The sequence below is a fragment of the Ornithorhynchus anatinus genome, chromosome 17, assembly GCF_004115215.2.
Source record: "Ornithorhynchus anatinus isolate Pmale09 chromosome 17, mOrnAna1.pri.v4, whole genome shotgun sequence".
Taxonomy (NCBI): Eukaryota; Metazoa; Chordata; class Mammalia; order Monotremata; family Ornithorhynchidae; genus Ornithorhynchus; species Ornithorhynchus anatinus.
This window is the reverse complement of record NC_041744.1, coordinates 13599866-13622043: the sequence shown is the minus strand read 5'-3', so window position 1 is coordinate 13622043 and position 22178 is coordinate 13599866. Positions and strand designations below refer to the sequence as shown.

At 48.3% G+C, this 22178-nt stretch overlaps 3 protein-coding genes, 2 long non-coding RNA genes and 1 other non-coding gene across 7 annotated transcripts in view; 2 read left to right on the top strand and 4 right to left on the bottom strand.

Annotated features, from left to right (window-relative positions):
* Positions 1-5211, bottom strand: part of USP32 (ubiquitin specific peptidase 32) — a 193491-nt gene extending 188280 nt beyond the window's left edge. Inside the window, exon 1 of the mRNA XM_029081736.1 lies at positions 5154-5211. The gene's annotated coding sequence lies outside the window, so the exon portion shown is untranslated. The remainder of the gene's footprint in view (positions 1-5153) is intronic.
* On the top strand, positions 2564-6386 carry C17H17orf64 (chromosome 17 C17orf64 homolog). 2 transcript variants are annotated; one of them, XM_007672913.4, is made up of 6 exons: positions 2564-2700; positions 3147-3245; positions 3905-4080; positions 5166-5265; positions 5701-5809; positions 6120-6386. In XM_007672913.4, the coding sequence occupies exons 1-6, from the start codon at positions 2650-2652 to the stop codon at positions 6332-6334; spliced, it is 750 nt and encodes a 249-aa protein (XP_007671103.2). In that variant the 5' UTR covers positions 2564-2649; the 3' UTR covers positions 6335-6386. The 2 variants fall into 2 exon arrangements, with proteins under 2 accessions (XP_007671103.2, XP_007671102.2); XM_007672912.4 differs by having other exon boundaries at positions 2568-2700; positions 5617-5809.
* On the bottom strand, positions 5925-12167 carry LOC114817713. Its single transcript, XR_003765573.2, has 3 exons — positions 12009-12167; positions 7534-7622; positions 5925-6036 (listed from the first exon to the last, which is right to left on the bottom strand). It is a non-coding gene; the product is annotated as an uncharacterized LOC114817713 (long non-coding RNA).
* Positions 12168-12370: 203 nt separating this feature from the next.
* On the top strand, positions 12371-20995 carry LOC103171418. Its single transcript, XR_486774.3, has 2 exons — positions 12371-12517; positions 20954-20995. It is a non-coding gene; the product is annotated as an uncharacterized LOC103171418 (long non-coding RNA).
* Positions 14710-14847, bottom strand: LOC114818084. Its single transcript, XR_003765905.1, has one exon. It is a non-coding gene; the product is annotated as a small nucleolar RNA SNORA7 (small nucleolar RNA).
* The window catches only part of APPBP2 (amyloid beta precursor protein binding protein 2), a 56720-nt gene continuing 51361 nt past the window's right edge, over positions 16820-22178 (bottom strand). The window contains exon 13 of the mRNA XM_003431419.5: positions 16820-21448. Coding sequence (XP_003431467.1) covers positions 21195-21448 — 254 coding nt within the window. The 3' untranslated portion in view covers positions 16820-21194. The remainder of the gene's footprint in view (positions 21449-22178) is intronic.

The window sequence follows — 22178 nt, the reverse complement described above, 5'->3', positions numbered from 1 at the left end:
TCCCGCCAATCTGACTCTGGGGCTCTACTGGGCTTTCAGCTCTGAATGCGGAATCGACTGCAACTCCCACCAATCAATTTAACAGTGGTATTGACCGAGCCCTAATGGTGCGCAGAACACTGTGCTGAGCGTGTCTAAAGATACCTGCCTGGTCTCCACAGAGGAAGTGTCCAGAAAGTAATCTTAGACTGAGCCCCGTGTGGGACAGGGACTGTGTCTGACAAGATTAGCTCTTAGAACAGTGTTTGATGCATAATAAGTACTTTACAAATGCCATTAAAAAAAAAAAAAGAAATAAAACTGCTTTTCTTCCACCTTGGGTGTGGCCCAAGGGAAGGTCAAACCCAGGCCCAGTCCTCTTTCCCCAGCTCTGTAGTTTCTGTTGCTGGTCTCCTCCTTAGCCTCACCCGCCACTCAACTATCTCAAGGAGGAAAAAAAGGCTGGAAACTAAACTGTACTTTAATACCCACTCAGGCATGTCATTAAACTACCGATCAGTGTGCAATAAAGATTATTCTGGCAGTCTTCCAAACATTCCTTCTTTCCAGCATCAGGCAAGCTTCATCACTCGTGCAAGTCCAATAATACCACAGATACCACAATTATTATTATTATTGCTAAGACTGCTACCGACACCCAGAGCGGGACACTAAACTCCGTTCCCACACTGGCACTTCCGGCTTAAATCTCGGCTCCATCAGCAGTTTCTCCACGGCAGCGGGAGACGTTCTGGGCTCAGTGGCCCACTTGGAGCGTTGAGGGAGAAACCTGAGCTGATTGGAAAGCTGCCTCGCCCTTCGTTCTGGATGGATCGTTCCTAGGAGTGATTTCCAACCACTGCACTCGGCTGAACAGAGCACCGTTGGGTCGAGGAAGATGGTGATAGTATTTAAGCGTTTACTATGTGCCAGGCACTGTTCTAAGTGCTGGGGTTAGATGCAAGATAATCGGATTGGACACAGTCCCCGTCCCCCATAGGGTTCTCCTCTTAATCCCCAATTTTACAGATGAGCAAACTGAGGCCAGAGAAGTGAAGCGCCCCTCTAAGCCCCCAGAAAAACACTCTAGGGTCAGAGGGGTTCAAACGCTTCCACATGGTATCGCCATCTTATGCCACATTCAATCAATTGTATTTATTGAGTGTTTACTGTGTGCAGAGTACAGAACCAAGCAATTGGGAGAGTACAATATGTGTCTTTTGTTGCACTGTATGCTCCCAAGCGCTTAGTACAGTGCTTTGCAGATAGTAAGCACTCAATAAATAAGACTGACTGAATGAATACAATATAACAATAAACAGACACATTCCCTGCCCACAACGAGCTTGCAGTCCAGAGGACAAGCGCACCCAGCACATCGTGACAACAGTGTGAAGCAGAAGGGGAGGGGGCAGCTTAACATTTGAAGCTGGCCCCAATGGCTACCCAACAAAAGGCCGTCTTTGTGTGGGCGAAATATAGTCAGGACTCGCGTTGACCTTTCAGCTACCCACACGTCCAACGATGAACTTTACTGTCAGTGCCGTTCTCTTTGAGTAAATTTAAACTCGATTAAGATGCAAGACCAATGAAGGGGCTGTTTACAGTTATCTAATTATGAGAAGAGCTTTCGAGCCAGGGCGGTGGTTGCTAAAAATGAGGTGGCTGCCCCCTTCTCTCCTGTAACGCCATCGACCCCTAGTCCACGTCCTACCTCTGGCCTGGAATGCCCTCCCCCTCCTCAAATCTGCCAAACAATCACACTCCCCCCCCCAACTTCAAAGCCCTATTGAAGGCTCACCTCCTCCAGGAGACCTTCCCAGACTAAGACCCCTTTTTCCTAAGCTCCCTCTCCCATCTCACCCTGACTCGCTCCCTTTGCTCTACCCTCCCTCCCTGCCCCACAACACTTGTATATATATGTACATAGCTATAACTCTATTTATATTAATGCCTGTTTTACTTATTCTGATATGTATATTTCTAATTCTATTTATTTTTATTGATGTTATCGATGCCTGTTTACTTATTTTGATGTCTGTCTCCACCCTTCTAGACTGTGAGCCCACTGTGACCAGGGACTGTCTTTGTTGCGGAATTGTCCTTTCCAAGCGCTTAGTACAGTGCTCTGCACACAGTAAGCGCTCAATAAATATGATTGAAGTGCAAGGGTGACGCTAAATGGTAAAGCGGTTCGAGGGCAGGGACCGTGTCTACTGACTCTGTTGAATAATAATAACTACTGCGTTTGTTAAGCGCTTACTATGTGCCCGGCACTGTATTAAGCGATGGGATCTCCTCGGCACTTAGTACAGTGGCCTGGACAGAGAGGGCACTCAAAAAATACAACTGATTGATTACTGAATGATTGGGGGCAGGCCCGGAGTCGTCCATTTCCGGTGCACGTTCCCACGATCTCAGCAGCCGGTAGGCACTCAACTGACACGGTTCAGCAGGCAGAATCATAGGAACCCTGCCCCCCATTACGTCGGCATCCCTCCCCCACGCCCGAAGACACGCTTTGGGGTCCCTGAGCCACAGTCCGAGGCTGGACAGACCCTTTGTTCCGGTGTTGCCATGGTTTCCCCTGGAAGTTCTAGAGCCAGGCCCTTCCCCACTTCCTCTCCGAGACGCCGCGCCGTTAAGGAACCTGGAAGTCACGGTGTGGACATGGAGCCCTTGGTGGCGACAGGGGCCGAAGGGGACAGGCAGTCGGAGAAGGTGAAGCGGTCGAAGATCCGGGGGCTCGCAGGGCCAGGGAAATGGGGATGGGGGAGATGGGGCCTGGGGGTCGGGCGGGGGAGTTGGGGACAGGCAGAGCAGGAAGGAGAGTCTGGAGTAGAAGGAGCGTGCGAGACGTAAGGCAGGAGGCCTCTGCTTCCAAGGGCCCCGATGGAGAATTTCCCTCTCAACGGGACCGGGCCCAACTGACTGACGCCACACGGGAGTTGGGCAGGGAGGGAAGAAAGGGCGGCCGAGGGCCAGGCCACCGAAACAGCCCGGGGCCAACTCCCTGAGGTGGACAGACCTGCGGTCGCCTCGGGCCCCTCACCTATTCGATTTGAGGAACTGGGGCAAGGGGCTTCCTGGGGAAGACCCCAGTCCGGCCTCGGGGGCGCAGCTCCCATTTCTGTGAGGGAGGCCCTGACCACACACAATCCCCGCAGGCGGCCGAGGTGACCCGTCCGGAGAGGAGCGCACGAAGCCCCGCCGGGGACTCCCTCATCCACTCCGCTGAGGGCTTGGGCCAGGACATCTTCAAAATCGTGAGTGAAGAGAACACTCCCATCTAGACTCGGGTCCTCTGCCTACCGGACCCTGGGAATGGTCCCCAAGACCGAAAAGCAGCATGGCTTAGTGGTTAGAGCAGGGGCCTGGGGGTCAGAAGGACCTGGGTTCTAATCTCAGCTCTGCCCCTTGTCTGCTGTGTGACCTTGATCAAGCCATTTCACCTCTCTGGGCCTCTTCTCTGAAATGGGGATTAAGACTGTGAGCCCCATGTTTGCACAGGGAAGGTGTCCAACCTGCACATAGTAAGCGTTCAATAAATAATACTAAATGATTAGCTTGTAACTACCCCAGTGCTTAGTAGAGTGCCTGGCACATTGCAAGTGCTTAAAAATACCATAAAAAAGAAAAGACTGAGAGGCATGGCCAAGTGCCCCCTCGCCACCACGGAGAGGCCTACGGCAGGGTGGGAGGCTGGGTTCCCAGGACTTCACAGACCAGGGCCTGAACAGAGGTGATTCCGATAGCGTTTCAGTCCGCCAAAGGGATGGTGCCGGTGACCTGGCCGCTAGGACCGTGAGACAGGTACCTAAACTGCCCTTAAAGTTCCTGCTCCCCTCTCTGGTACGGGCTGCAGGACACTCTTCTCACCAGATTTAAGTCCTGCCTTCTCTCATAAAACTCGCTCTCCCCCAAGTGCAAAGAATACCTGAGGCCGCTGAAGAGATTCCTGCGGAAGCTGTATCTGCCCAGAGACCTTCCGTGGGAGAAGAGACTGAGGTGTATGAAGAAGAGTCTAGTGGTCTTAGGGAACCACATCGACACTTTCTTGCAGCATTACTGCAGAGCGTGGGAAACCAAACACTGGAAAAAGTATGTCCTCTCACCCTCTCTCCTCTCACTGACCTGCCAGTTTACCCTTGGGTGGGGGAGAAATATATAGGCCTGAGAAGATGGGGGCCACAGAACACCCAGTTGCCCTATTCTTATTTAGATTGTTGTATTGTAATCTCCCAAGTGCTTAGTACAGTGCTCTGCACATAGTAAGCGCTCAATAAATACTATTGAATGAATGAATGAATGAATAATACAGTGCTCTGCACACAGTAAGTGCTCAATAAATACAAGTGAATGAATGAATGTGCAGGCAAGGAGGGTGGGGAGACGGATGGGTCCATTGGGACCTATCGGGCTGGTTATCACCTTTACCAGAGTCCTAGAGTGGCCAGACTCCCCAAATGAGCCCTGACCAGGAGGCTGAAATACCAATCAGTGGTATTTACTGAGCACCTCCTATGTGGAGAATATCATTACTAAGTGCTCTACGGGAAGGAGAGGGTGGTGCTGTTGTGATGGGAAAGTTAGGTGGAGGAAAAAGAGCAGGAAGGAAAGATGAAGACTTTAGTTGTAGTCACGTTGAACTTAAGGCACCACGGGACATCCTCATGGACATGTCCTGGAGGCAAGAGAAAACGTGAGATTGCCACGAAGGAAAGAGAGATCGGGGCTAGAGAGAGGCTTGGGAGTCACAGAAGTGGGAGCGGAAACCGAGGGAGCGGATGAGTTCTCCGTAACAATGAGTGTAAAATAAGAGGTAGGGGTCCAGACCAGACCCTGGAGGGACCCCCTCAGTCAGGAAGTGAGAGATGGACGATGAGTTGAGCACAATCTAGTCCCCCAGTCCAGCCCACTCCTACCCGTCTCACCGGGGAGGATCAAGACCATCTCAAACCAATGGCCAAACTCCGCTCTCTCATCACTGGCCTCTCGGGACAGACACGGCTTTTACCTTCCCTTCACCACCTAAAAGATGAAGTCTGTTGTAGCTTCTTCATCCTCCCGCTCCCTGGAGGGGTGGGGGATAGATACCAATTTCTGGCCGTGGTCAAAGGTCCCGGGCAGGAGGGACCCTCCTTCCCACGAGTGGTATCTCTAAGGTTTCTCACCTCTGACCGCAGGATGCTTTGGCGTTTCGTCTCACTCTTCTCCGACTTGGACGCCAAGCAGCTGCGCAGACTCTACAGATTGAGCAAGAACCACCAGGCCGCTAAGTTATCGGTGAGGCAGTGGGGTCCCTTCCCACCCTCCCTCAGTCTGGGCCTCGGCAGTCTCTGGACATCGTTCGGGGCATCACCTAGGCCTCCCGGGGACACCTGCAGTTTGGACTGGGTCCCGAGGAAGAATCCAACCTGGGGGAGAGGGAGGACTTTCCGTCATCACATCTCATTCCCTGTGCGGGCTGGTGCCTTTCAAACCCGAGGGCTCACGTCTGGGCAGACCCCACAGCAGTGCCTGCAAGCTGGGGATTCTTGGCAGAGGGAAGGGCGGTTGTGGGAGCCATTTCCGGTGGGAGCCCCAGGGAAGGAAGCCCAGGCCCCGACGCCCCTCACCCGGCGGGTTCTTTGGCAGGTGGCCTCCTCCCCGCTGGAGCCAGCCACTTCGGCGGAGCCGGGCGACTCCCTGCCCAAGCTCTACAATGCCTGGGGCTTGCAGGGGGAGAGGAGGGCCATGAAGAAGGGGCTGACCAAGAAGCAGGCCAGGGCACCAGAGGTCACCCTTTCCAGGGACAAGGGGCATGCCCAGAAGACCCTGATGGGTAACGGTAAGGCTGTCGTTGGGGGAGTGAAGGGGAAACGGAGCAGAAAGGGTGCCGGGGAGGGACGGCCTATGCTCCTCCACCCGGCTCAAGGCGGCTGTCAGGAGCTCTGGGGCCCTACCTCGTTCCGGGCCTCGTCCGCAACCCTCAGTGAACCTTCTGGAGGCGACGCCCTTTGACAGTGTCCAAAGGCCTTGGGCTCCTGCAGCTGCGGTGGCTCCTGGGGGGAGGGACTGGAGGAGAAGAGTTTGGGGAGGTTTTGGAGAAGCAGAGTTTGGGGCCGCCCGAGAGCCCCGGCTGCCCATCCCTCTCACAGGCTCCAACGGAACTCGCCCAGAAGGCCGAGCCAAGGAGAAAGGCAGCAGAGGAGAAGGTCCGGCGGCGAGAATCCCCCGCTCGGGATCCGGGCGGGCCCGAGCAATTTGCTCATCGCCCTCCCGGACTGCAGCGGCTCCCCTTCGCCTTCCTCCCCTCTCACATCTCCAGACTCCCTCATCATCCCGAGTGATTGTGGGGGTGGGGGAGAAATGACGAAGCTTTTGTTAATGACACTGAGGGGAAAATTAAAACTCTGAGAAACCTCTGTCAGTCTGGTGGATCTCTTTGCAACAGTCTTTCCTACCAACAGCCAGGAGCCGGGACGGCGCTGTACCCCATCCTCCTCCCTCCCTTCCCCACCCCTTCTCACCAGATCCCACTGCTCGGGAGTTTTAGAGGGTCTGTCTCTCCTTCGGGGAAACGCTGCATCTGCCAGTTTAGCGGCACGAAAAGGAGTGAGGCCCAGTGGAGTGGGAGTCAGGAGACCTGAGTTCTAATCCCAGGGCCACCACTTGTCTGCTGTGGGGCCTTGGGAAAGACACAACTTTATTGTGGGCCAGTTTTCTCACCTGATCTCTCCCTTCCCTCTTAGACTGTGAGCCCCACGTGGGGCAAGGGCTGGGCCCGACCCGATTACGGTCTCTGGGGGTCGGCACGTGGAGAGCGCTTCCAGACTTACCACCACTATTGTGGTTAATTTAGCTCACGGGAACACATCGGGGTGCGGAAGCGGGGCAGAATGGTTAGGATGATAGGTGGGGAGGGTCCTCAAGGTCCCCCTAAGAGGGGGACAGGCCTAAGCCTCGCAGCCATTGCAGACCGGAAGCCCGGACTTGGCCTGCCAGGGAAATGGCAGCAGCACCATCTGGAGGCTGCCCACGGCAGCCTGGTACTCCCGGGAACGGATTTAACCTAAGGTCTGGGCCGTGGCAGCCTCCTTCAATCCATCAATCGATCACATTTATTGAGCCCTTACTGTGTGCAGAGCACGGTAGTAAACGCTTGAGAGGCTACTGTCCACCAGAGCTGGCAGGCACGTTCGCTGCCCATAGCGAGTTTACAGTCTAAAAAGGGAAATGGACATTGATATAAATAAATTACGGCTACGCTCCTAAGTGCCGGGAGGAGCGTATGAAGGGTGACGGAGAAGGGGGTGGGAGAAGAGGGGGCCTAGTCGGGGAAAGCCTCTGGGAGGAGATGTGCCTTGAAGGCGGGGTGTGGGGGGGGGGGCGATCATCCGTCGGATATGAAGAGGGAGGGCGTTCCAGGCCAGAGGCAGGATGTGGGCGAGAGGTCGGTGGCGAGATAGAAGAGATTGAGATGCAGTGAGTAGTTTGAGTCAGAGGAGGGTAGTGTGTGGGCTGGGTTGTAGTAGAAGAGCAGCAGGGTAAAAGAAAAACATCACTTCTTACCATCCCAAACACCTGCCCCGTTCCTGGGTGAATGATGTGGAAGACGCAGCTCCCTCTATGAAACTCAGGGGCAGAACATCCAAAGTCAGCTAAAAATGAATGAGTGGGATCAGTAGATATGCAGGTACGTATTCAGGGCTGTTTTGGGGGTGACGTGCCCAGGGAGGTGCGGGAGAGTCATAGGGGAAGGCTTAACCGAGGGGCTGGATTTGGTCAGGGGATTGTGAAATTGGGAAAGAAGGGATTTGGCAGATTTCAGTGAAAGAGGAATTTTTAGTCAGGAGGCGTTGGAGTGGTCTTGCCCCTAAAGGTCTAGGCACTAATTGTGTTGACAAAATTATACTTATGGTACTTGTTAAGCGCTTACTATATGCCAAGCACTGTTCTAAGCGCTAGGGTAGATACGAGTTAAGCAGGTCCCTGTCCCACATGGGGCTCACACACTTAATCCCCATTTTACATATGAGACAACTGAGGCCTAGAGAAGTTAACTGACTTGCCCAAAGTCACACGGCAGACATATAGCAGAGGCACAATTAGAACCTATGCTTCTTTGCCTCCCAGGCCTGGGCTCTATCCACTAAGCCATGCTGCTTCTCATTTTGGTATTATGAGATGTACGTACATACATATGTCTTACGTACTTATAAACATGTCTGTAATTTAATTTATTTCTATTGATGTCTGTCTCCCCGCTAGATTGTAAGCTCACTGTGGGCAGGGAACGTGTCTACCAACTGTCCTACTGCACCCTTCCAAGCACTTAGTACAGTGATCTGCACACAGTAATCACTCAGTAAATATGATTGAGTGACAAAATCAAAACCATCAGATTAGCGCCTCCCTCAACCCTCCCCTTCCCTCACTCCCCAATACCCTCACATCTTTGTCTTCTCTCGAGAGGAACCCCCGCCTGCTTTCAAAATCCACTTCTACCTGTGCCTTCAATCCCATCACTTCTCATATTTGACAACATGACAACCCTCCCTGACTCTGAAGCCCCCCACCTCAGCATTTGAAGCAACATGGCCTAGCGGAAAGAGCAGAGGCCTGGGAGTCAGAAGGTCGTGGGTTCTAATATCAGCGCTACCTCTGGTCTGCTGTGTGACCTTGTGCAAGTCACTGCACTTCTCTGTGCCTCAGTTACCTGGGGACAATGGGGATTGAGCCCATTAGCCCCACGTGGGATAATGACTGTGTCCATCCTGATTTGCTTGTATCCACCCCAGTGTTTAGTAGTGTCCGCCACATAGTAAGGGCTTAACAGACACCACGATTATTTTAAAATCTCTCTTTCAACTCTCATATTCAGCCTATCACTGAATCGCATCATTTTTCCCTCCAACTTTCCAGAATCCATTCCTTGCTCTCCACCTAAATATGCCACCACCCCACTTCAAGGGCTCATCACATGTCAGTTTGTCTCATCCATCAGCCTCCACGTTAGGTTCCCTGCCTCCAGTCTCTTCCGTCTCCAATCTACACCTCACTCTGCTGCTCTCATCATTTTTCTAAACAGTCATTCTGCACCTGCCCCTCTCTGCCTCATAAAGCTTCAATGGCTACTTAATTCTCTCCACATCAAACAGAAACTTCTAATCATAGGTTTTAAGGCCCTTCATCAAGTCTCTTCCTCTTACTCATCCATTCTCTTCTTTCATTCATTCGATCATATTTGTTGAGCGCTTACTGTGTGCAGAGCACTGTCTCTTCTCCCACTAAAACCCAATTTATACGCTTGGTTCCACTCAAAGCTGTCTTACTCCTCTGGGCCTACTTCTTATCTCTTGTGTCTGACTTTTCCCTCTCATCAAATCTGTCAGACCTCAGTTTTCTGTTTCTTCAAAGCCTCTCTTAAATCATATCTCTAGAAGGCCTTTTGTCATTTATCTACTCTGTAGGTCAAATCTACGCACTCACACCCACTCACACATATCGCACTTACAACTCTTATCTACATATCTCCCTTCCTCCTCTGTCAATTAGTTTGTGCCCTCTCCATCGCTGGTTCGTAAGTTCCTTAAGGCAGGGAATCACATCTAACTCTACAGTACTCTCCCAAACACTTAGTACAGTATTCTGCAGAGAGCAGGAGCCTAATAAATATTACTGATTGATGGATGCCGGGAGAAGGCCACAGGTCACAAGAACCAGGCTGAGTAAAGAGTTTAATGAGAGAGGAACAAAATGTTCGAGCTGGGGAGAAGCAGAAGTAGTGAGTGGAAAAGCTAGGAGGAGGAAGGGGGTGAGGGGGCATGGCACTCCTTGGTCCGGAGTGTCTTACTCAATGCAGGCACCTCCTTCATGAGGGACGAGAGGGCAAGGTAGAGTTTGGGCAACAAGATGGGCCACTGAGGTCTTCTCCAGTGTCTTCCCTTTCAGAAAGTCTGCCAGACTTTTCTACCCGGGCCGCCGACTTCAGTCAGGGGCCTCCGGAGACACGGCTGGGAAGGGCCCCCGATTACACAAAAGGAAGCAAATCTCTGGGGGTTACCAGCTGCTGTTGTGGCTTCACCAAATTAGGAAGAAGCGTGAAGCTTGCCAGGCACTGGGTGGGAACGTCTGGTTCCCTGAAGCGGCTGGGTCCCATCCCCAACCCTCCAGCACTTAGGTACCTTTCTTTAAGTTATAGGTTTTCAATTTTATTTACATGCATATTTATATTTTTTTAAAGGTACTACTGGTTAAGCACTGTTCTAAGGGCTTGAGGTGGATACAAGCTACTCACGTTTGGACCCATCCACTGTTCCACATGGGGCTCACAGTGAATCTACATTTTGCAGATGAGGGAACTGAGGCCCAGAGAAGTGAAGTGACTTTCCCAAGGTCACACAGCAGACAAGTGGAGGGGCAGGGATTAGAACCCAGGTCCTTGTGACCCCTCCTCATTAGACCTTGCTGCTTTTCAATTTATGTCTGTCTCCCCCCTAGGCTGTAAACTCATCTGCTAATTCTGTTGTACTCACGGAGGTGCTTAGTACAGTGCTCTGCACAGAGTAAATGCTCAATAAATACCACTGGCTGATTGGGCCTTCACCTCCTGCCCTATCAGCTCTGAACAGGCCATCAAGACAAGGCCCCCCAAGCTATTGCCCAGTGGCCAGAAAGTCAACACGGGCCCATCCCAGATCCTAAACTCAGGATGGCTGTTGCCTCAGATGGGGAGGTTTTGTCCTTGGCGACCCTGGGGCACAAGGAGCTCATTTTTCTGGCTTGGTGGGTGCCATGCTAATGTTTTCACCACCAACAGGCTCTAGGAGTTGGTTCTCAGCAATAGTGACTGTGAGAGGGTGATAAAGTTCTGGATCAGGTGAGCCTGGAGTGCTTATTTAAGAACCAGCAGCCACAGAAAAAGCACCGGTCCTGGGTGGCGTCGGCATTTTTCGGTCTGCAGGTCAGGGGCCGGATCAGTGTCGGCCCCAGGACCTCCCCATCCCCACCGATACTAGAGAAGTAGTGTGGTCTACCCAGGCCTGAGAGTCAGAAGTCCTGGATTCTAATTCCAGCTCTGCCAGTTGCCTGTTCAGGTAAGTCACAACTACTCTGTGTCTCAATTTTCTCCTATGGAAAATGGAGATTAAACACAAGTTTTACCTCCTACTTAGCCTGTGGATCCCACAAGGGACAGGGACTCTACCGTGAATCTGCTTCAGCGCTTAGAACAGAACTTGACACATAGTATGCGCATACTAATCTAATAATCCTTATCGTTATTAATGAAATTCAATGTGGACAGAGGGACAGAACAAGTGTGACAGAGATGTAGTGGAACAGGCTTGCACCGGAGGCTATAAAAGCAGACTTTTGATGGATGAGGGGGTGAGTCACCTGCTGTGGAAAGACCAGGTGGGAGTCATCACAAGGGGGGTTGTTTTCGGTAAGCAGAGGCTTCGGGAAAATCAGGATAGCAAAACCATACTGGAGACAAGATCCCGCTCTGCAGAACAAGGGCAATCTCCATCATCAAAATTATTAATGTCTGCCTCCCCCGCTAAACCGTAAGCTTATGGGCAGGGAATGGGTCTGTTTATCGTTGTACTGTACTCCCCCAAGCACTTAATACAGTGACGATGAGGATGGTATTTGTTAAGCGCCTCCTATGTGCCAAGCACTGTTCTAGTGCTCTGCACACGGTAAGCGCTCAGTAAATGAAGCAGGCTGAAGCGGGGTGGCTCAGTGGAAAGAGCACGGACTTGGGAGTCAGAGGTCATGGGTTCTAATCCCGGCTCCGCCGCCTGTCAGCTGTGTGACCTTGGGCAAGTCACAACTTCTCTGGGCCTCAGTTACTTCATCTGCAAAATGGGGATGAAGACTGTGAGCCCCATGTAGGATAGGGAATGTGCCCAACCCCATCTGCTTATATCCACCCTAGTGGTTAGTACAGTGCCTGGCACACGGGAAGGACTTAACAAGTACCACGATTATTATTACTGTTAATAAGCACTCCAAATTCCTCTGTTCCTCAGCCCTCATACCTCAGTCCACTTGGGGCTTTGACTGGGGCGGATCTGGTCCTACTGGGCCTCAGGAAGAAGGGGTGGGAGCACGTACATCTTAGAGTGGCGTGTCCTCCTACTGGACAACAGTAACAAGAATGACATTCGTTAAGCACTTACTACGTGCCAAGCGCTGTACCGAGCACTGGGATAGTTATAGATAGTGAGATTGGATGGAGTCCCTGTCCCTTGTAGGGCTGACAGTCTTAATAGGAGACAAAGTAGGGCTGCCGACACAGCTTCTGGTGCTATCAGTCCCAGGGCAGCATGTCTTCCGGGCAAGAACGGTTGTGGAGGCGGGCCTGGGAGGGCAGCTCACAAGAGCAGAGAGGGGCTCCCATTGGCTCCCTCCCACATTCTACGAAGAGTAACAGAAAGCCAACGGACGAAAGCCATCGTTAGACGACCATCTTGCCCTTCCCAGCTCCTCCATTACATGATACACCCTGGCATCTTTCAGCACGGTGTGGGAGGCTTCAATCTACAGGGTAGGAGGATTTTGGTCTGCGTTTCGCTGGCTTGCTTTTTTTTTCCTCACATGCTTTCTGGAGCCTCTTTCCTCATTCGTCACCACCTGAAGCTGCTTCTATGTAATCAGGAAGCTCTTCAAACACCCCACGGACTGAGACCAAAGGGACCCTCTCCTTCCCCCGCCCTTGTCCAGAAGGGACCATCGCCAATCACATGGCTTGTTTCCATCCCACACGCCGGACTGAAGCTTCAGAGCCGCTCATTTAAGGCGCTCCCCATAATTAGTGCCCTAATGACAGCCCCGTCCCATCATCTTTACTTAATGCCAGGCTCAGTTTTCCAGACGTTCCCAGGTGATAGGGGAAACAAGGACGCACACGATGAGAAGCGGCGTGGCCTAATGGATAGAGCACGGCCCGTAAGTCGGAAGGACCTGGGTTCTAATCCCTGTTCCGCCATTTGTCTGCTGTGACCTTGGGGAAGTCACGTCACATCTCTGGGCCTCGGTTATCTCATCTGTAAAATGGGGATTAAGACTGTGAGCCCCACGTGGGACAACATAATAATAATAATAATGATGGTATTTGTTAAGCACTTACTAGGTGCCAAGCACTGTTCTAAGTGCTGGGGGAGATACAGGGTAATCAGGTTGTCCCACGTGGGGCTCACACACTTTTAATCCCCATTTTACAGGTGAGGGAACTGAGGCCCAGAGAAGTTAAGTGACTTGCCCACAGTCACACAACTGACAAGTGGCAACATGATTACCTTGAATCTACCCCAGCGCATAGAACAGCACCCGGCATAAAGTAAGCGCTGAACAAATACCATTAAAAAAAATAATTATAAAGGGCAGGTCCTGGGGCTCTCTCTGTGCTCTTGCTCTGCCTGCTGAAGCGGAACCTGGCTTCATCTTGATGCTGGTGGTGGTGGGGCTGGTGTTGGTCACTGGAACCCAGAACTCAATATTTCTCAATGCCGGCATCGGGGAAAGTTCTTGGTGAAATTAAATATGAACGGTCATTTGGTGGGCAATTGTAGTATAGAATTCTGATTCTCAAACACAGCTAAATTATGCTTTTTGTGTAGTCAAAGGATCAGATAATCAAAATGAAGTTTTCATTTTCAATAGCATTAAATTCCCATTGCCAACATGTTTACTGATGCAGGGAAGCAGCATGGCTTAGAAGAAAGAGCAAAGGCCTGGGAGTCAGAGGTCCTGGGTTCTAATTCTAGCTCTGCCACTTGCCTGCTATGTAACTGTGGGTAAGCCACTCAGGACCTCATCTGTAAAATAGGGATTAAATCCCTTCTCTTCCAATTTAGACTGTGAACCCCAAGTGGAACAGGTACGGTGTCCAACTTGATTACCTAGTAATCATAATAATAATGATAAGTGTGGTATTTGTTAAGCATTTACTATGTGCCAGGTACTATACTAAGCGCTGGGGTGGACAGAAGCAAATCGGGTTGGACACAGTCACTGTCCCCAATGGGGTTTTCAGTCTTAATTCCTATTTTACAAATGAGGTAATCTACCCCAGGGCTTGACACACAGTAAATGCTTACCAAATACTCTTACAAAGGACAAAGATACAAAACGAAATCAAGAAAATCAAAAAGCCTAGTATGTCTTTCGAGTAAGTGTGAGGAGTCCATGATGCATTAAAATTCAGACCAAACTGATGGCTTAGATAGCAACTACAAGCTCCTCTGTTGTACTCTCTCAAACGCTTAGTTCCCAGGGAGTACATTCAGTAAATACCACTGACTGATTGCTCTGAGTTCTTCAAAAAAGGTCCCAGGCTTGTCCTCGACAGTGCAGTAGGGCAGTTGGCCAGTTGAACCATAAAGCAATGGCAAAAACAAATGCCAAGTTTTCCGCCCAAGGCCTGCGTTGCCCACCCCAAACCCCAAACAAGATGGTTGCCTTCTCAATGGGTTACCTCAAGCAGGCCTCCGAGATAAGCCACGTTCCCACCATGGGGACTCCTCATTTCATATTATGCTGTCGAGTCTTCTCTGACCTATAGCGATGCCAGGGACACATCTGTCCCAGAACGTCCCACCTCCACCTGCGTTTGTTCTAGTGTATGCTTAGAGTTAAAATATGGAAGTGGCTTACCACTGGCTCCTTCCGTGCAGTAAACTTGAGTCTCCACCCTTTACTCTCTCCCGTAATGCTGCTGCCCAGCACAGGTGTGTTTTGATTTGTAGCAAATTGCCTTCCACTCACTAGCCACTGGGCAAGCTAGGAATGGATTGGGTATGCCTCTGCTTGACTCTCCCTCCCGTAGTCGAGACCGGTAGAGTACTGGAAACTCCCCAGGTGCGACCCTGAAAGGGGATGGGGACTCTTAGCGTGCTTTAATCCATAGCCACGGCAGTGCCGCAAACCTTCTCCTTGTGTCGAGTTTGAAAAGGGAGGGTGGGGGTTGTTTCAACCAACTCTACTGAACTCTCTGAAGTACTCAGTACAGGTCTCTGCACGTGGTAAGCGCTCAAGAGATACCATCGATTGACTTAATGAATACCACTGATTAATTGATGGTACTTACCAGTGCTTCAGATTCAGGAATGGTTTCTCCAGCTTGGAGTTCAATCTGGGTCAAAGGGGACATCCTTCCATGACTGTTTTCTGGAAAGGTTCACTTCAAGATCCTTTCCCGGCAGAAGTTGGGTGAAAAAAGTATCATTACAGATCTTTTCCAAGGCTTTTATGGCTCCCTGGGATTTTACCCAGTTGGATATGTCTGGAAGGGAGTCAGAACTTTCCACTAAAACCGCCAGGCTGTTTGAAGATTTCCACTCCCTCTCATTAAGGTGGATCGTGATTTCACACTCTATTCGGCCCTTTCTTCATTTTCTCCTTATTCGGTGGAGCCAGTGTAAATTCTTTGCATTTGAGTAAACCGCACCAGATCAGAAACCAAATTTACAGTGGCCTCGATCCTCCCACACCTTGTTATATGGACCTGAAACTTTTGGAAGACATTTTAAGGTCCTGGAAAAACGCCATCAGTGCCGTCGCGGGAGAGTCTACAAGTCAAATATGAGCACATGCTAATGAGGGCATCTTCTTTCGGGGGAGTTCAAGCTTGCTTAGAACAGTGCTTGGCACATAGTAAGCGCTTCACAAATACCATCATTATTATTCAAGGCAATGACTGTCAATCACTTGGGAAAGTACAACTATAACAAAGTTGGCAGACCCAGCGTTTAGAATGGTGCCTGGCACATAATAAGCACTTAACAAATACCATAATTATTCATTTATTTAGACTCTTTCCCTGCCCACAAGCAGCAAGAAAGTGGGATTTTTGGCATGCTTCACTCTTTCAAGATGACTTTCAATTTCTAAGAGAGGCAGCATGGCGTAGTGGACAGAAAATGGGCCTGGGAGTCAGAAGGTCTTAGGTTCTAATCCCGGCTCTGTCACTTGTCTGCTGTGTGCCCTTGGTCTAGTCAGTTCACTTCTCTGGGCCTCAGTGACCTCATTTGAAAAACAGGGATTGAGACTGTGAGCCCCAAGTGGGACAGGGGCTGCATCCAACCCCATTTGGTTGTATCCACCCAAGAGCTTAGTATAGTGCCTGACAAACAGTAAGCGCTCAACAAATACCACAATATAACAGACGTTCAAAACCTGAAACGGCTCAGGCTTGATGCAAGGTAGAAGCGGAGAACGCATCTGACCAAAAGATTTTCCCGCAGAATTTTCATCTTATCCTTCTTAACAAAGGCCTTTCGTGAATTTCCAAGTAACAAAGACTGCTCAAATATTTGCCATCTGGACATTTTCTTTGAGAACCAAGAAGAAAGAAGTATATTCTCTTCAAGTTACTGTGAAAAAAGCTGGCCATCTAAAACAAATTCCAAGTGGAGGGGTAAATTACTCTGCCAAGGACCTTCAATGACACAAAATGACTTACATTTTTCTTGGCTACAAAGAAGGCTTTGTCTAGTACTAACAGCCTCTACCTACGCATAAAATTGGGACCAGTTTTAAAGCTGAAATAATTCTTTATCTCCCCAAAGAGGCAGAGAGACACAAGCAGCAGGGTATTTCTAGACCAGACAATTCCAATGAGAAACAGCGTGGCCTAATGGATAGAGCCCAGGCCTGGGAGACAGAAGGATTTGGGTTCTAAATGCAGCCCTGCCACTGCGTCCAACCTCATTAGCTTGTATCTACCCCAGTGCTTAGTACAGTACCTGGCACACAGTTAGCCCTTAACAAATACCATTTAAACCCTCCCCAAACCGCCCCCTCCCCCCGAAAAAACCCAACCCACCAGATTTGAGGCAGATACTCCAAATGCAGGAACACTATATTTATTAGGTCAATAATTCAATTTTTAGCAATACAATTACAGATATCACAATGCTGGTTACAAACATACTCAGTATGGTCTGATGGTTACAAATAAGGATGGGCACTACAAGTCTGTGCGAAATATTCTTGACACAACAAAGAACTGTCTTCAAAATTTAGTAAAGACCTAGATATGTCTATATAAATTCCTGTGGCACTATTAGTGGGGATTCGCATGTAAGGTGTTTTCAGTAATTTGCTTTTAATAGATCAAGCAACAGCTCTTTTTAGAATCCCGTTTAATTTCAATTCCCCTGTAGCTCAATGAAGTATAAAAATAGTACTGAAATGGTAATATTTATTAAAATGTAGCGTTCATTCACATCATAAAAGTAGAACTAAATTATAGCTTTAGTTACCATGGCAACAGAGCTTCCCATAAAAAGAACATACACAAATGAATAATGCTATACAAATGGTACCTGCAATAGTTTAGTGATCCAATACTTAACTTGTGCACCACAAACCAAGTTTTCTAGATCTATATATATAGTATATATTTTTATCTTAAAATTTACTTCTGAAAAAAATGTGCACTTCAACAAACTCACTAAGGCCACTCATGCTATAGATACCTAGGATTGCAATGAAAATACAGTATTGTTAAAACGAGATCTGAAAGCATACTCCTTCAAAATCATTAACAGGGAAAATGGGCGTCACTGCCTAAAACATTCCTGAGATTTGGGGACAAAAGCATGACTAGTGCTGTTTGATGTGGAAATTTAATCCAGATTTCAGGGTTTTCGGGTGACTTCTTTTCCTGGCAAAAACGAGGGTCCTTCAAAGCCAAGAGAGAGAACTGTGTGGCTATCTTTGTGAGACAGACAAAAAAAACCAACCCCAAATCCCAAATCAAAACAAAATTAAGAGACTATTCAGATTTATACATAAGCACGTCGCCAGCAATAAATTTGTCACCAAGAAACAAAGAGCTAACTGTAAAAAGGCCGCTAAAATACATAGGCCGCCAAGAATGGGAATTAGAGAAAGGTTACGGTAACTAGCGGTTTGCTCCTCTGGCAAGTAAAACATTGTTGAATGTTCAACTGAAGTAAAGTTTTTGCCTACAGCTTCGATCATGTTTTAGGCACGAAGGGTTTTCCGTTCTGTACTCTGCCAGCATGTAGGACTAAAAAGGAAGCGTAAGAAACACTTTCTTCTACCATGAGGAGCAGCGCAATGGCACCATCGATTAAAAAAAAAAAATGCAGCATTTTTCACTTGCTTTAAATCAACCTGAACTAAATGTAATACTTTCCCTAATAAGTTATACTTCAACAAGTACAACAACAAAAAAAAACCCTTCAAAATCCTCTTCGTTTTCATAAACGAAAACCAACCTTGTGTGCAAAAACAAGTTCAAGCAAATGGTATCTACACGACAGACAGCAGTGAGCGTGTCTCTACAGAACATAGGCTTGTGAGTTACAGGTGTCCCCATACGCTCCACTGACTGCTCCAACTTCCCACAGGATGGCGTGGGGTTTGCTACTGTCAGTGCCCACTGCCGGACTCTCAACTTCAGCACCTTTAGGGTAACGAGAGAAAGGCGAGAGGCCCCGTTGTCCCTTCATTCGATCATCAGCCTGGACTGAACATCCTGCGAAACCTGAAAATGAAGCCTGGCTCACGAAATGCTGGGCCTCAAATACTTTACCAAACACTTGGGTCACGCCAAAAATTTTATCGATCCTTCAGAAGTTTCTACTCTTGATCAAATCTGGCCTTCTTTCTCCTACACAGCATTTTCCTACTGAAGGATCAACCCACATCTTGAACTTCAACCAGACCGTTCTACCTTAGAAACAGAAATTCAAGAATAAATTAAAAAACTAAAAGAAAACATCATTCTCTCTTTTCTTTGCCCCCTTTTCCTTTCTTGGAAAAGGGACAGTCTTCTGGACCTGCTTTGGGTCCAGGTGTTACAGACTTGCTAGCAGGGATGATCACTCTGGAATCTCAGGCCTTGGAGACCTCGGGGCTTTCTTTATAAAAATGGTGGCAAGGGGAGTCAACACCTAAATTGAATTCTCGATTTTTGGACATCAGGATTGGCTGGAATATTATGAGAGACCGTGCGTGTGTGCGCACACAAATATATAAGTACACACACACACATCCACTCACTAAAAAAACTAAGAATCACCAACGCCTTTCTGAGAAATGGTTTACCAGAGACATTCTAGATTTGTAAACACACAAAAGGACATAAGGAAAATTCGATGTTAGTCTATCCTGAAAATATATTTGGGAGGTTTGAAAATACAGCCTATCATTTACCATGGGAGCCGAACGGTTTGAAGGAGTACTGCAGAATTTCGGTTCTCACTTGTGGCCGCTTTCAAGAGTTGGTAAAAACGGACTTTCAAAGTCATCAGGAAACGCTGACTCGGGCCAGTGACTATTCTGCAGGGGTGCTTTCGAAATCTCAGCTTGAAGGGTCAACTTAATGAAACAGCACGTTAAGTTTGGTGGGTTTTCCCTTCTGCTAAATCACCGACCCCCAAACTCTGGCAGACGGTACGATCGTGAACTGTGGAACACTGAAAGCATGAGTTGGAAACGAAAGCTGAGCTACGAGGAGCTCTAAGAAGTGTCTGATATCACCAATTTCTTTAATTTTTACACTCAACTTGGTGACCGTCAATGGTAGCACAATCAAAGGCATTTACTGAGCGCTTATTGTGCGCAGAGCACTGTACTAAGCACAGTTAAGCAGACATCTGCTTCCTGCAACCCCCAGGTTAAGGAAGCAAAAAACACACCCATCCATACAAAGCACCTCACACTTCAGCCAGGGGGCAAAATTGAAACAGCCAAGTTAGAAACCCCTGAAAATAGCTAAGGAAGAGAAAGCGAGACTGACCCTAACAGAGGTTCCTTTTGAGCCATTGGGCTAAGAACTGAGGTAAAAACAAATGGCCTGTTCAGTTGTGTATGCTACATGACATTTGTAGTTCACCTCAACATTAAATAACCCGGGCTGTCAATTTTTAAAAGCTCCAGAAAATAAAAATTAAGACAGGCAAGTGAAATAGGCATATAGTTAAGGGATCTTTACAACTGACTAAACCTTTGCAACTAAAATGAGGATTTCAGTTTCTGCTTGTACTGTTGACTTACTCTAGAAATAATACATCACTAAAGATCTATTGTGCTTTCGGGGCACTTTTTCCCCAGACTCCTGCATACTGAACAGTAATGTCAAGTCCCCAGAGAGAGAACTGGATTGTTTTACAAAACTACTTGCCAGTATGAGCGAGTAACTCCCTCAATTAACAGGTTATACCTTTTTAAAAGTGGAGCGGGGAGGCAGGAGGTGGCCACAGCCGATTCTCGAGCATCTCGGGTTTGCCGAAGGCGACATCTGCCCCTTCCGAATTAAAGAGATGTCGTCACTGCCACGGCCGACTTTCACTCCTTGTCTGGAACCTTATTACGTGAAAACCATTTCTGCACTGTCACCGGTCGCCCATCTAAACGAAATCATCCTTCTGGTCAAAGTGTATGCGGGGACAAAACGAACGACTAAAGTTTAAAGCCACTGGTCCAATAACCTCCTTCCCTAAAGGCTGGTCCTCCGTTCGAGTTTCCTGGTCCTGTTACGAAGAGTTATTAGAGCTTTTCGCATTGCTGTACCAAATTAAAGCCATAACTGCGGATCTATTACTTACAAATAAACACTGGTCCAGTTCAGATGATTGAACAGTTCGCCCCTGTCACTAGAGCGTGGTTCACAATAAGCAAGTTTTCTGGAGTGGATCTTCCTCACATCCCTTGAGTAAGGCAGCCAAACCTAAGTTAAAACATCTCTCTAAGCATGACTTCTACAATATTGCATATAAACACCAATTGCTCATCAAATCCTTTGACGATACAGGATTGAATACCTCCACAAGGAAGAATTATTTCTTGTTAAAAACACTTGGTAAGATCATCCTTTCAAATTAGAATGCAACTCTTTTTAAACTCGTTTAGCTGTTTTATTTTTTTTTTCCTTGCAGGCTCTCTGCAAATTACTTTTTAAAAGAAAAAAACAAACATAGGGTTTTCTGGTGTTTTTTTTTCCTACTAGGTCAAAAATGTGAGCCACACTACTACACATGCCATACATGCGGAAAAGAACTGCATCCATGCCTATGTCTACGGGCACCGTATGAGACAGGGAACACCCACACGGTATCTTCAATCGACTGGACCAGTGTTTCGATGCAAACTCCAGCCCCGGAAAACCATGGTTTTGATTTCACAGTATGAATTTCCCCCGAAAATCTGGGAAAAGGTATATTGGTGAACTGACGTCCTCCCTCGCTCCCTCAGCAGCTGTGTCCATTGACATTCTGGGACATCAGGAAAGACTGCACCACTTCTTCGGTGGACTGTGGGCTGGTGCTTACGTCTTCCAGGGCGTCGGTCACTGAAAACTGCCGATCCCTTAACCGGTTCCAGTTGGCGAGGATGTTGTGGTACTCGAAGACTTTCTCGTAATTGCCAACTGAGTTGTACAGTTTAATGAGACCTCTGTAATCGTATTCTAGTCCACTGTAACCTTCACCAAACAGTTTCTTCCCTAAAAGAAAAAAGAGAGGGGGAAAATAACGCGAGCTGTCTCAGCAAAGTTAGTCGGTCTGATATTAATTTTCGGGTTGGAGATCCCAGTAACTCAGGGTGGATGCTGTGTGTTTTATTGCCTTGAGAGGAATCTAACGTGCTCAGATATTCTCCGGGTTCCCTCCATCTTTCACCCCCGATCATTTTCACGTTTTCCTTTTACACCTTCTAAACCGAGTGTTTGGGCAGAGTGCTAATAGTGCTGAAACATACATTGCTTTGTAATTGTCCAAATATCTCAAGAAAACCAGAGAGCCATTCAACTAATCACCACATTTGACATGTCTCAATGGTGTCTTTCAACATGGTGGACCCAACCTGTTGCAGTCAGGCGATGAATTGCTTCTGTATTCTGAAATTACCAATGGTCTACTACAGTGCAGTACACCAAGTGGGTGCTCAATACATGCTATTACTTCTTACACACTAAACATCAGAGTTGAGGGCTTTAAGTGGATTCTTATTTTAAATTAAGTTGCTTTTTTCCTTGAGGTGAGAGTCCACTTCTCCAACCAGTATCCACAGGCTACTCTTGGCTTTTTACTAGCTTCTACAGCTCTATACCCACCTGGATCTCTGAACATGTCTTTCTTTTCTTTGTCCATTCCTTTTTTTTTCCTTAATGCTATTTGCTAAACTCTTACTACGTGCCAAGCACCAAACTAAATGCTGGGGTAGATATGAACTAA

What these genes read in the sequence shown, in the direction of transcription:
- C17H17orf64 (XM_007672912.4), top strand. Translation starts at nt 2,650, where the DNA reads ATGGAGCCCTTGGTGGCGACAGGGGCCGAAGGGGACAGGCAGTCGGAG. An exon ending in GAAACCAAACACTGGAAAAA is followed by an intron (nt 4,081 to 5,165) that starts GTATGTCCTCTC and finishes CTCTGACCGCAG; the next exon opens with GATGCTTTGGCGTTTCGTCT. An exon ending in ACCAGGCCGCTAAGTTATCG is followed by an intron (nt 5,266 to 5,616) that starts GTGAGGCAGTGG and finishes GTTCTTTGGCAG; the next exon opens with GTGGCCTCCTCCCCGCTGGA.